The following is a 14,666-nucleotide window of genomic DNA, read 5'->3' as shown; positions in this document are numbered from 1 at the left end:
TGTTCACTTAACACTTCTTTCATTTCATTCTCTCAGGGCGCAAAATGTCCGGTCAGCAGGTCGCCATTGGCGACTAGAAATTTAGAGCTGGCGACCAGTGTTCAGTAGAATAATTTCAGCCTAAACTTAAGGGGCTGCATAGTTTCTGTTTCGCGCGAAAATAATTGTCACTGAATGAACTCTTCACAACGTTGCAATTTGCCCCTCCTTTCTCACGTGAAGTCTTAGGGTAAGATATTTTTAAACATACATATATATATATATGAATTGTCCAATTCAAAATTGATTATTCTGAATCTAATTGTATGGTTTTGAAATTTTATACCCTGATGCAATCTCTTTCTTTGTCAAACCAAAGGCCGTAGGACGGGAGGGACCTCTCATTATTTGTACGTGAGAGATACTGGCAAGCATTTTTGGATTGGCGGGTATGTCTGACTTTGAAATTTTGCGCCCTCTTCTAACTGCTAAATCACACACACTTACATACAAAAATGCAAAGTCAGAGGAATTAGAACACCGTATGTATTTTTTTCTAAGTACATGGTATTACTACTACATCATTCACATGCAACCCAAAAAAAAAAAAAAAAAAAAAAAAGAACGAGACGCCTTTAAACTGAAAAAGTTATCCACAAAAGAACATCTTAATAACAAATATAAGTACTTACTGAAATATTTAAACATTTCTGCAACTTGAGTATTATGTTTTTGCTCTCTTCGACAACACTGAAAATATTAATTGTGTTCTTCTTATTTTCCATACACACTTGACATAAATCAGTTGATGTTGAATTCTTCTGTAAAGTACAAGGAAGAGGAAATATACAGAATTAGCATTTACTAATTAGCAATCCATATTACAATATGCAGTAAAGGTACAGATTATGAGAGTAATAGTATCATAGTACGTAAAACCAGTTGTGTGCACATTTTGCTGGTACTTTGTAATTGCAATATACTCAAATACAATGCAGCCCACTTATAACGAATTTCAAAAGACTAACATAATGAATTCTTTATATCTGAACTTCGTTATAAACAAACTCATTTTTTTTCCGAATTATGAAAAAAAAACAAAGGATTAGATAACAAGTAGAAACGTTTAAAAAAGAATATACAGCAATATAGCATTACATTTTAAGACAATTTTATTAATTGGGTTCTTATCTAGCCTATCGTACATATTACAATTCTTCCTACCAGTTCAAGCACGCTTGAAAACGTCTGTAGTTTTCTTCTGAATCGTGTCTGCTGCGTTCGTAGCACCACCGCTTCCACTTCCTCAAATGCCCGAAATGCATTGTTCGGCACCATGTTGCTGTGTTCCAAAAGATAACGTTGCAAGTCTTCCAAACTTTGAATCATTTCTTTGGAACTCACGGGTTGTTTCACATTTTCCACTTTTCCCTTATCATCGGAATCTGCTTCATCTTCCTTCACTTTCGTCTGAAGAGATATGGCTTTTCTTTTGTTTGTCATCTTTCAATGTAGCAATGCACAAACACGAGTTAAAAAAATCAACTTGCGGCGGCGTCCTTACAGCTACGAAAACCGCACTTCACTTTCTCTCCATGTCTAACACAATGAGCTCCAGTGAGAAGAAATTTATTTTTAACCTCGCTATAAGCAGTCTTTATAGAAAATTTTGTTCGTAAAACACGGTCATTTCTTCCATGTTTTAAATAGGCGGTGTGACGGGGATTTCATTTATGTTCGTAATGTCAAATAATTCGCTATTTCCGAGTTCGTTTCAAGTGGGCTGCACTGTACTGAGTACTATAATGTACTCAAAATCCACATATACAATCACCTATAAAATTGCAGAGTTTCCACTTATTTGGCAAGCACAAATTGCAGGTCACGGTTTAATAATTTTATGGATAGTGCCAATGAAAGCTCTGCTCTGAAACATTTTTTTTTCGAGTGGAAATATTAAACCACTGGCTCCAATTTAAAGAATTGCCATCTCTCTCAGGTATTTTTTTAAATATATAAATTAATGCCTGCTGTAGCAAAATAAGGTTTAAAATAATGAGTTCTGATAAGCAAAAATCCATACTAATAATTCTCTGACTTTTCTAGGATTCTTAACGATTATGCTGAATTCCCGGATTTTTTTCAGATATTTCAGGTTCACCTGATTGTTGTGAACCCTGAATATATATTATAAACATTACAAATCAAATTAAGCTTTTGTAAAGTGTTATGTAAAGTGCTTTTGTAAAGTCTAGGTTTTATGTCTAATAGCTTCGGAGACTTGGAGAATACAATAAATATATTCAAGCTTCCCTCCCTCCCCGTTACATTTCGCAAAATTCTACACAAATTTTCAAGGTTCTCCGGCTAACATTTTCGAACATCTGGTGAATGTGGAGAAAAAAAAAAAAAAAAACTGACTCCCCTCATTAAGAAGCAACGTTCGCACAATTTCATTTTATGTATATCCTGGGACCCAAGAAGAATATTTATACAAAATTTTAAGCGTAATAATTTCGGAATCTGGTGAATGAGGGGGAAAAATACTCAAACTCGCCTCCCCCTTGCAAAATTCCGTCTTATCTACAGCCTAAGATCTAAACAGAATATTTGAACAAAATATCTACAACCAACAGTTTCGGAGATCTGGCGAATGTCAAAAAAATATTCAACTCTTTGCACCCTCCCCTCCACCTCCCCAGGAATCACATTTTGAAAAATTCCCGTCTTTCTACAGTATGGGACACAAAATTCTTCAACATTTATACAAAATTTTCACAAATTATACAAAATAATTTTGGAGATCTGTTGAGTTGTTTAATGAGTAAATCAGTAGATTTATTCTTTTATATCCAGACATAGACAGATTACATTATCTTGCTTCTGCTTCATTTGTTGTCTGATAGAACACATGACTAAAAATTCTATACGGAATGTGAACTGAAAGTAACGGCGTCAGATAACAATCCCATACACACAGGACTCAATTCAACAACAAGTCTTTTGAAAATGGGTATCAACAGTATCCGTGTGTTTGGACACTTTACAGATAGACGTTTGTAGTTGGATGACTATTATTGCAAAATGAACATATCCGCAAATTGTGGGGTTGAGAAAGCGAGTACGAGGTTAGTTTACGAAAAAACGAAAGTTAGTATGCATCTATATCGTGTGGAAAATAAGTATGTTGGCATGCTCTGAATGGCGAAGTACAGGAATTCCTTGCGTAACGCAGGTTTAGAACAACACGGATTCTCGCGTTTCTCCCATATTCTCAATCCACCAATTCCTTTCGTAATCATTCACGTTATCAATCATCCGTCTCTTTTAGGCCTTAGCTCCTTTTATAGGCCATAATCAAGGAGCATAAACCTGAAAAATTTTATTTACAAGAAATATTTATTTTTTTAAAAAAATTTATACGTTTAAAAGGGTTTCCTGAATTATTTAGTTTATTTTTTCTCATTTTTATTTATTTTTTTATTATCCTAAATTTTTGTTATAAAAAATCAATTTATATTCATTATTGTAACAACGTGATTTTGCATAATGTGAGCTTTTCTTTGAATCAATTAACCAGGTACAGGTATGTAATGCAGAATACTGACTGAATGAATCTCAGCTACGTTTTGGGTACTATGATTTTTAACAATATTCGTGTAAGTATAACAGTCACAATTTGAAATACTTCTCGGAGAGTACTATTGCGTTCGATTTCTCTTAATACTAAAGAATTAATTTCTCTTCATCTTAGAACATAACGAATCAAACTGTTTATCGCCACAAAAAAAAAAAAAAAAAAATGTCTCCACTAAATGTAATCATCTATCGGGACAATCCAATTTGGATTACTACTCATCTTTCCAAAATTCTGCTTTGTATTATCCATCTAATTTCATGACTATCCGAAGTTAGGAGAAATTTTATGCACGTAATATTCATTGTATCTATTTTGAGTCTTCCCCGCTGGTCTAGTGGTTAGCGCGTGTGATCTTCACAATCATTCAATTTCATTAATCATCCATTTTCTTTAACACAGAGAGTATAGTGTGGGCTATTTAAATTAAAATTTTCAATTTTTTCTTCTTTTAAATCTACGGTAAAATTCCATATTGTATACCAGTTTGTTCACGTCTTCTCGTATAAAAGTGCATGAAACGAACAATTAAAATTATGTAGGTGCATGAAAATGAGAGGATGATTCAAATTATTAAAAAAAAAAAAAAAAAAAAAAAAAAAAAAAAAAAAAAATGGTTACTTACTAATAAATCCTCCCGTGGGAAAACTAAATATTCTCCAAACGTATCGGAACAACTAGTTTTGTTTTTAGTGGCAAGGTAACAAAGATAAAAATGATATGGAAAAAGGAATACATACCACAAAATAAATATAACGTAAGAAATGGATGCTAAAAAACCACCGGCAGGTTTATATTTATGAACTAGCTGAATATACCCATTCTTCACATGGGTCAGATATAAAATATCTATGTGAACAAAGTGAACAACGAAAAAATATCGGTTATTTTCTATTTATACATATCCCTTCAAACACCCCCTGAGACCCCCTGGTTCGAATTAAAAAAAAAAACGCCTCTGGCCCACAATCGATGGGGACTGTATTTGGAAGTCAATGCCTATGGGAGTATCACCATTCATTTCACCGACCGCGAAAACTATGGATTTGACATTAATATCGGTCGGTTTGGATTATTTTTACTTGTCTCGATGACCCCTCTATTATGACCCCCGTTCCTAAGCTGATTGAGGTTAAATTTCAAAGTCAATACGATCTTAAGTTTCACTATTGAGCTCAGCGACCACGGAAGCTATGGATTTGACACTAATATCGGTCATTTTAGATAATTTTTACATGTCTCGGTGACCTCCCCCACATGTGACCCCGACCCGCATACAATGATAGCTGAATTTGCAAGTCATCGCTAATGGAAGTGTCACCATTGATTTCAGCGACCGCGAGAGCTATGGATTTGACACTAATATCGGTCATTTTGGATTAATTTTTACATGTCTCATTAAATGCCCCACTAAGCCCCCCCCCCCCCCGGTTCGAATTCTGACAAAAACGCATCCCCTTGGTCTGGAGTCTGAACCAAGGTATTCATGACCAAAATTTGGTAACTCTCGGTCAACTTGTATGGTCCCCAGGCCAGTCCCGGTAAACGTCCCCTCACCCTGAGACCCCCCTGGTTCGAAATAATAAAAAAAAAACTTCGTTTTGATCTGGGGCCTGGACCAAGGTACCCCTGACCAAAATTTGGTAACTCTCGGTCCACTCATCTGGTCTCCAGGCCCCGCACACAGACAGACAGACAAACATACACACAAACTCTTTATTTTATTTATATTAGATAAAGCAAGATTCATTTTGCTTTATTTACTTTTGATTTATTTATTTTCTAAACATATCGCATTAATCTGTTTTATATTGTGTGTATGTTGTTTTAAGTGAAGCGCCAATCCCGATATGCCTCTTCTTGTGAATTTTTTGATTGTCTAATATGTTCTTTATTTCGAGTATTAGTACTGCATTTCGTTTGACCCATATATGACGAGTCACATTCATATTGAGCACGATAAATATCTGACCTACTTAATGGGTCAACAAAATAACTTTTAAATCCGGTAAGATGTTTTTCTAAACTTTTGGGGGGATACTGGAAGCAGATACGTTATACTTTGCATAAATATATTGAATTTTTGTTGATAATTGTAAAAAGTAAGGAATTTCTATCCAAGTTTTTGTTTCTTTGGGAATAATTGTTTTAGGAGTTTGTACCGATCTGCGTGTTTGATTAAACCACTTTTGTAGGTACGCAACGTATACTCATTTTATTCTATTTGATATAAAACTTGTATTTCGTCATTGAGATCATTTGGACGATCACAAATTAATAATGGCCTACGAAAGAAATTCTTCCAAATACTGGCTTTGTACAGTGGTGGATGGGCTGACTGTTGATGTATGTAAGAAGTGCCCGTAGTAGGTTTTGTTATACTTTTGTTATAAATTTATTGTGCGATCGATAATCAGTAAATCTAAAAAATCACGCTCGAGGGTGAACTTGAGCCTAGGATCCTGATTACTGAACTATTCAAATATTTGTAAAAGTGTATTTTCATACTTTTAAAACGATTTCTTGGTCAGCGTTCATTTGAATCAGAGCAACTCATCATCTGCTTGAACTGAGAGAAACTTTTCTACGCTCAATTGAATTTTCAATTCTAAAAGATGGTATTACGACCATATGAGAAAATCTTGAAACTCGACTATTAATTGCAATTAACCAATCTCTTCTGGGTGGTACAAATGAAGGGACTGAAAATGACAAAGAGATGACTAGATCGTCACTCTTAAGCACTGCGTTGTCCTTATTGCAATGTGTACGCACATGACTTTACACTATCTTAAAAACTTATTGTATATTTCTGGAAAAAATGGAAAAAATCATTTGATTTCAATTTATTGGCAGTACAGAAACTGTGATATATATATATATATATATATATATATATATATATATATATATATATATATATATATATATATATATATATAAAATATTAATAAATAGACAGAAAATAAGGTATTTAGAATAATATTTACGTTCCATTATTTATGTTAAAAGCAGATATAAAAGTAAAAAGATAAAGCATGGTTATAACAAAAAAGAGAGAGAAATACAGTGAAACCTGACAACTTGGCCACCTCTCTAAGTTGGCCACCTGCTTATCTTGGCCTAGTTCGTCTTGAACCTGCATTTTACCATAAGACATTCGTTACTTACTACTCTATAAGTTGGCCACCTGTCTATCTTGGAAGTTGGCCACACTGAAGCAATGTTTACCCTATGATGATAATGATGAATGATGAATTTCTCAATTTATAACTTAGCTTTTCTTGTTTTCAATCTGAATAACTCAGTGTGCTATAATATCAATTCCAATGAACTGCGTACATACACTTCTATTTCATGGTTGTTTGTGTTATTGTGTTTTAATCCGAATAATCCAATGTACCAGACTAGTTTTCAGAAAGAGAAAGGTATGCATATATATTAAACATACTATCAAGAGCGCCGATCCTGGGGGCACCGAGGGGGCCCGGGCCCCCCAAAGCTCATGTGGCCCCTATTTTATTTATGAGTATACAATATTCGGTATAATTTGAGTGCAATTTGTCTTAAAATCTTCATATATATATATACCTTCTGCATCTGAATGGACCCCCCCAAATTTACAGAGAAATCGGCGCTCTCGCATACTATAGTAATATTTTCTAGTACTGTATATTTTTATGATTACTCTATATACATTATTTATAAGTAGCTGTCGTGCCACTGCTTATTAAAATTTTACAATCAAATAATACTAGAAATCCTATTCTAAAAATACACAAATCACATTTATTTTCTGTAAGTTGGCCACTTTTCGATGGAACCGATGGTGGCCAACATAGACAGGTTTCACTGTAAAAGCATAGCGTAAACTGCTCCAATTGCTAGTAATGCATTGTCTTGACTATATTCAGAGGTACTGCTGTCTGACAACTCAGGAAAGAATTTTAATGTGATAGTTTCAAGTTTTGCTGATGTTATATTGTTTAGTTTCTTATAGTGTTTAATTGTTATATCCTTGTGAAAACTTAGATCGCAAAATACAGGGTGGCCCAAAAGTAGATATACAACCCTGCATTGATTATTAAGATAATGAGATTATTTGTTTCGGCCTATTCCGACTTCAGCGTATAAGAGAAGAGAAATTAAAAACAAATAATAAACTAGCTTAAGTTAAGTCTGTATGGATAACAATAAGTAAATTATATAAAATGCCATAAGTCAATCAGTACGAGGCTGTACACCTACTTTTGGGTCACCCTGTTTATCACATATAATGGATTTCTAGCAGAATATAATTTATTGAAAAACAGCTGGGGGCTTGAATCCGGTACCTTTTTATTCCAGACACCAACGTTTTACTGCTGAACTACCATTACTTGTTACTTTTGTTGCTTCTACTGTCGAACAATCCTCTGACACATAATAAAGGGTACTCTCGGTACGGGATACTCGGGTTCAATTTCGAGTGGATCGGATTCTACGTTAAACTGCAAATCCACGTGTCTTATAGCCTCGCTGCTGAGAGGGGTGCTAAACTCAAATCAAACTAAACCAAAAAGCATAATGAAGACACCAATGTTTCTGAATCAAGAAAATCCGTAACTAATTAGCAATCATTACTTGTACGCCATTCCATAAAATCCTCGCATGTCTATTATTATTATTAAGTATTAGACTTGGGGTTGGAAATGTTTTTTCCACGTTTCCCGATCTTCAGCTTGCTCTTTTAATACTGTTTGTACTAGAAGATGTTTCGGGAAAAGAATCTTATTATCCAATAATATTCCTAAATCTATAACATGCTTAACTAAATATCGTGAAGACATATATTTGTATATTAAAGGGTTTATTTCCTTGAGAAAGATATTCCTTGACTTTTATTGAAATTCTAAAGCAAAGAAATTTTTTCAGACCATTTAAGTACTACATCTGTGTTATTTTTCAAAATAGCTTGATCCTGAACAGATTCAATTACATTGAAAATCTTTAAATTATCTGCATGTATTAAATCACGTTAGGTTCTCAGAAATATCACTAGCCTATAATAAGAATAATAAAGGACCTCGAGATTAGAGCCATCAGACGCCCCAGAGGTAATACCGTGGGTAGAGGTGGGACTAACTGTATATCTTACCACAAATTTCCTATTATTTAAATATGAAGTCAACCAAATAATAGTTAGGTAAATTATATCTGTTCAATTTAATGTATTAATAAATGATGAGGCAATTTGTCAAACGTTTTAGCGAAGCCCAATAAATAGCATCTACTTGACCACCTGTACGAATGACCGGAAATAAATTATGCATTAGGTTTGTTATATAAGTCGCTACAGATTTACAGTTCATGAACCCATGTTGGTTCATATCAATTTCGTCCTTTACTTTATTATAAACTTATCTGTAAATTATTTTCTCGAAAAATTTTTGCAGTAATATTCATTATAGAAATATTACTTCATTATAGAAATAAGTCCGAAGTCCTTAGTTTTAGGTATGGGTCTTACCGCTACAATCTTCCATGAATCCGGGTAGACATTAGTGTAACGACTCCAATTTAAAAAAGAAGATAAAATACCTGTAATTATTTCCGCTATTCCTTTCACAATAAAGGCAGGTATATCATCAATTTCAACTCCTGATTTGGTCTTAAGACATTTAACAGCTTCTAATACATGTTCAATTGTAATTTCAGAATGCTTACTTGTCAATCATTATTTACCAAACGTATTATTTACTACTGTAACCATGACTCTAAGCATAGTTTGAATCAGTTTTTATTCTTCTATAATAACTTTATCTATCCTTATTCAACTGTTTTTTAAAGGAACTTCTACATTTGAAAAAAAAACTGTAAAATTGTTAATATTTAGAGAAATTTTATATTTTTTACGAGCTTAATTTTTAATTCTTAGCAAAGAGGTTTTTTTTTTTTTTTTTTTTTTTTTAAGTTTATTTGAATGTTCTAGACTTAGATTTGGGTATATTATTCTTCATCGCAGGTACAGTTACTTTCTCACGTTCACAAGCCACTTCATCTATCTGGTAGCCTAACAATATGTTGCACCAATCCGCATTCGCAATTTGAGAGTACAAAGAAAAAGAGTCACCTTTAGTAAATAATAATAATAATTTTGATTGGTTAGTGATTTTTCCATACAGGAAGGAGCAGAGGACTGATTGCCAAAAATACTGTTAAAAATAGCATACAGTACAAAAAAAAAAAAATCTACACTACCTCACGATCGGGTTCCTTCAAAACTTTCGCCTGAGTATCCTCATATTTCTGTTGGAAATTATTAGCTTCATTCAGTTGATGCAAACAGGAGTTACATATAGATTTCGTCCATGGATCATCTGGATATACCTACAACATTAAAGATTCACTGTAATCAAACACAAACGCAGATACAAGAAAGAAGGAAAGAAAAAAAAACGTTGTAAACACTAATGATCACATTAAAGTCCGACAACTAAAGGGTGTCCCATAAAGAACCCAACTTTTCAAACACTCGCCATTTCTGTTCTAATAAGTTGGCAGCATTGAACGTTACACGATCTTCATCTGTTGTCTTTGTGGTTAGTAGTCACAGAGCGCCGAATAGCGTATGGTCGTCATTTGTTTTCTGTATGTACGGGTAGGAATGGAACGCTCGACGACAGAACAGCGTGTTGTCATAGTAAAAACTTATTACTAGAGCCTTTCCATTTGAATTGTGTCCCTTATGGCGCTGCAGTCGATGTGTGCTTTCCCATACCTCCCTCGAAAGAAAATGAAATGAAATGAAATCTTTGAGTTTTACGTCCCACGGTTATGCCGGTTAGGCTAAAAGAGACGGTGATGATGAGTAATGAATGAAATGGTGGAATGAAGAAAGTGGGAGGAAACGGGAGAACCCCGAGAAAACCCACGCACACCGTGTTTGTCCACCACAAAGTTCACTTGGCGGGAGTTGGGATCGAACCCGGGACCCCAAGCACCAAAGGTGAACGCTCTACCACTGAGCCACCGCGGCCCCTATCCCTCGAAAGAGGAGTGACAAGTTGTTGCGGCCGAGATCTTTCAATTGTTGGATGCGGAAGCGTTGCCAAAATGAATTATTTCACGGACTTCGCTGTCCTCTGTCTTGTTAGCCATTTTAAGTAGCCTACGATCTTCACTCGTCAAGACCAAACGATTGAATGACAAATTGGCAACACAGTGGAGGTTATTCACTTATTTTCCGTAAGCAAAGGAAGGATTCCCTCCGACAGAGGATGGCGGGGCTGAGGCCGAAGTATAGTTCGCATATTTTCCGAAGGCATAGATAAGATAGACAGGCTCTAATGTGGTGAATGTAGTGCAAAGAGTGTCTGCAAACTCAGTGGAATGTTAGGTCCGTAATGCCCCAAGATAAGTCGACTGCGATGAGACTCATTGCTAAATTTGAGAAAACCGATCCGTTTGTGGACATTAAACCCTCAGGATGTCATCGTGCTAGTCATTCTGCGGAAAACATCGCCATCGTACGTGACAATGTTGTTGTAAGTCCGATGAAATCTTTTTGACGACGTTCACAACAACTGAATATTTCCAGAACCAGCATGAAACGAATTCTGAAAGACAACAGATGAAAATCGTGTAACGTTCAATGTTCCCAAGTTGCGTTCCTTATGAGACACCGTATTTTATTATATATAATAACATGAAATATAGACACCGTCTAGAACATCTTTCTTAATGGTAAAACTAACTGTACAGTATCAATGTGAAGTAGTTGATCCAAGTAACAATTAGGCTTATAAACTGGTAAAATCTACGTGGGTTATAATCTGTGAAAAGATAGTTTGATAGTGGATAAACTACAAGTCTTGTTTCAGTTATTTAGCTTTTGTGATATTTTTACAGTACAAATGATTGGTAGCATTGTATGTTGGTCAACATATTATAATGTACGTTTTATTTAATCTTAATTACGGAAAACATAAATATGCGAATTCAATGTAGTTACCGTTTTTCGTACTTGAAGCAAGTGAGGATGAATGCAGCACCAAATTTCGAAAATATTTTTTCCTTGAATAAATACATTGGCACTGTAAAGTTATTCACACCATTTCATTCTGAAAACTATTACTTTAATTTCGACCATTTATTGACTTAAGTGTTAACACACTACGAAACTAAAATAGTAAATCTTCCAAACTCAAACGCCTAATTGAATCTATAAAGTTACAAAAAATTTATAACCCGTACACAATACTATACGAGAATCAACCGACTGTCTTTTCACTATATTCTTCATAGGTGAAAATTCAGCGTCAAAGTGATCACTACTGTAGGCACTGGATTGTACAATGACAATACAAGTTGTGGTACAGTCTACATGCTCTGCAACTATGAGCAGCAACCTCAACAGACAGAGGACTGGATAGCGCTGTAATTAACGCACCGGTGCGGTAAGCTTAAGATCTGGATTCAGTCCCATGCTTTGATTTAAATGAGAGAGAAACTGCTGTTTTGCAATCTTGGCTAATAAATAAGTTACAATACACAAAGAACACGTTTTAAACAGAATAATAAGAAAACATTTTAAAAAGAAAAGTCCAACCCACCAGGGCTCATGTGGATTTTTTCGAGGGTTTTTTCTTTGTATCTCTAACTTTCTTTCGGACGAATATAAATATATGAATCTAAATAACATTACTGTCATAGTTAGCAACAGGCTTTTGTTTATTTCAAGATAAAGATCTCTTCCAAGATTTTTCCACTGTTTTATTCTAATGGTTGAATTTCGTGTTCTTTAGTTCGGCATTTGAGTAAATGGGCATCCGTTTATAGATTTGTAAAAAGAAAGAAAAAAAATATCCTTATTTTGTCATCTTGCGCCTAATTCAATACACAAACTTTACATGGCGGAAGACGAAACTACGGTTAGAAACAATTAAAAACAAAAACAAACAAACAAACAAACAAAAAGAACTCGATAATACTAAATATTAATTTTCAGCTCTATCCGTTCAATATCTCTGTATACCAAGCTGAATATATCTAAACTATTCTCAAAACTCGAAGGTATAACCATATGCAAAAATTCAAGCCGTTTTTTGCATATTGATGCTGAATTTGTGTTGTGATACTCGCAATGTGACACAGGTTGGTTGTGCCAACAACACACTTAATAAAAAACTCAAAAACCAGGTAGGAATTCAAGTGGGTTGTTTTTAGATAGGCGCAACCCAGTAGATATTTTGGGTAAATTTTGTTTTAATTGAAAGTATGATCTCAAATAAGTTGTTTTCTACTTTTATTTATTATTTAATATAAAGTAATTGATAATATTAATAATAAATAAATTGATTTAAAGAATCTAATACTGATGATGATTGTTGTTCTTGTAGGTATGCAAGATTTGCTCCACCTGATCGGTTGGCAGGTCTAATCCAACCCAGACACAAAAAACAATCTCAGCCGCAGAAGTCAGTCAAACGGACCTGAATTTGGACGAAACTCTTCGTCGGACTACTTCCGTCAGATGTATTTTGCAATATATGGATCAAAGCTGTATCAATCAATCTATTCAAATAACTTAAAAGTTTGCAGCACTGCTATGCATTAGAGAAAAATTTTTTTTCACAATTCTCCGTCTTACATACTTAATAACATGACGTAGCGTCATTTGAAAATATATTTAAAAAATACATACTATCACACTGTATTACATGCAAGATTGATGATAATGCTTTTAGCATGACAGCATCTATGATATGTATAATGTTACCAAAATTTCTTATACAGGGTGTTTCAAAACAACACCGACAACGTTTGGGAGGTGATTCCCGGCACCAAAATAAGACAAAAAGTATGGACAAACCTGGGTACGCAAACGTTTCCTTTCGGAGTTATAAGCTGCCGGAAACGTGAAAAAATTAACTTTAAACGTCCACAGCTCCAAAACTATGAGACCTACCGTAGTCAGGACAAGACTTTACTTACGAACTAATATGTGCGCTATCCAAAACATGTTTCAGAATCCTAAGGTACTCATGCAATAATTTTTATAGAGGGAATTTAGCTACTGGCATATAATCTGAAGTATTTATCAACTATCTCTATAAAAATTGCTGCGGAAGTACGGCAGGATTCTGAAACCTGGATATTTGGACAGGGTACTTACCAGTTCCTATATAAAGTCTTGACCCGACTACGGTATATCCCATAGTTTTGGAGCTATGGACCTTTAAAATTCATTTTTTCATGTTTTCGGCAGCTTATAACTACGAAGAAAAGCATTTGTGCACCCAGGTTGGCATATACTTTTTGTCTTATCTTGGTGTCAGGAATCACCTCCCAAAAATTGTCGGCGTTGTTTAGAAACACCCTGTAGATTACTTAAATATATGAGTTATTTGAATTTATCTTAAAAATCTTACTAGTGTCTGTATTCCCATTTCTCAAGTCTTCACTGTGCAATAAATTTATTACTTATTATTATTAGCAGCTGCAACTTTGGAATGTGTTACACCTTCGGATGGGCTATTTAAATAAGCTTTTAAATTATGATGCAAAACACATTTTCCAGTTGGGAAACATTCCTTGTAAGTTGGATTTAATTACTACGAAAGCCAAAAAACAAAATGAATAAAACAAAACAACTAAGAAAGCACAAGAGCTTTTTTCTTACGACCTGATTAACTAATTTTATACTAGAATCGTCAGTATCCACGTTTAGTCACACTGTTTTTTAATCAGTAACAGCAAAATTGGTATCAGAATTACTTAATATCATTATGCAATTCCATACCACTTCAAACGAATCGCTAGATTCTTATTCTTTTATAAGAATCATGTACTGTATCTGTTGAGAAAAATAAATTATATTCTGTTGCAATAAAATGTAGTTTTATTAGGAACCTTATGATATAAATATGGAATACACCTTAATACGTGCAAATAAGGTACCATTTACTGTAAGATCGACTACAGTTCTGTTTGATTTTAGCATATTTCGATTGTCATTGTTTACATGTCATGCTTTCCCTTTACCAATCACTAGGTACTACTTTGACGT

At 34.3% G+C, this 14,666-nt stretch overlaps 1 protein-coding gene across 17 annotated transcripts in view; it reads right to left on the bottom strand.

The window, feature by feature from the left end:
- LOC145664751 (uncharacterized) overlaps positions 1-14,666 on the bottom strand; it is a 248,516-nt gene that overhangs the window by 209,657 nt on the left and 24,193 nt on the right. For all 17 annotated transcript variants that reach the window (XM_081731648.1, XM_081731646.1, XM_081731653.1 and 14 more), the window contains 2 exons: positions 9,857-9,985; positions 672-800 (listed from right to left, as the gene is read on the bottom strand). In XM_081731648.1, the coding sequence (XP_081587774.1) occupies positions 672-800; positions 9,857-9,985 (258 nt within the window). The remainder of the gene's footprint in view (positions 1-671; positions 801-9,856; positions 9,986-14,666) is intronic.

Source organism: Thermobia domestica, chromosome 11 (assembly GCF_964235325.1).
Source record: "Thermobia domestica chromosome 11, izTheDome1.hap1.1, whole genome shotgun sequence".
Lineage (NCBI taxonomy): Eukaryota > Metazoa > Arthropoda > Insecta > Zygentoma > Lepismatidae > Thermobia > Thermobia domestica.
This window is presented reverse-complemented; position numbering and strand designations above follow the sequence as displayed.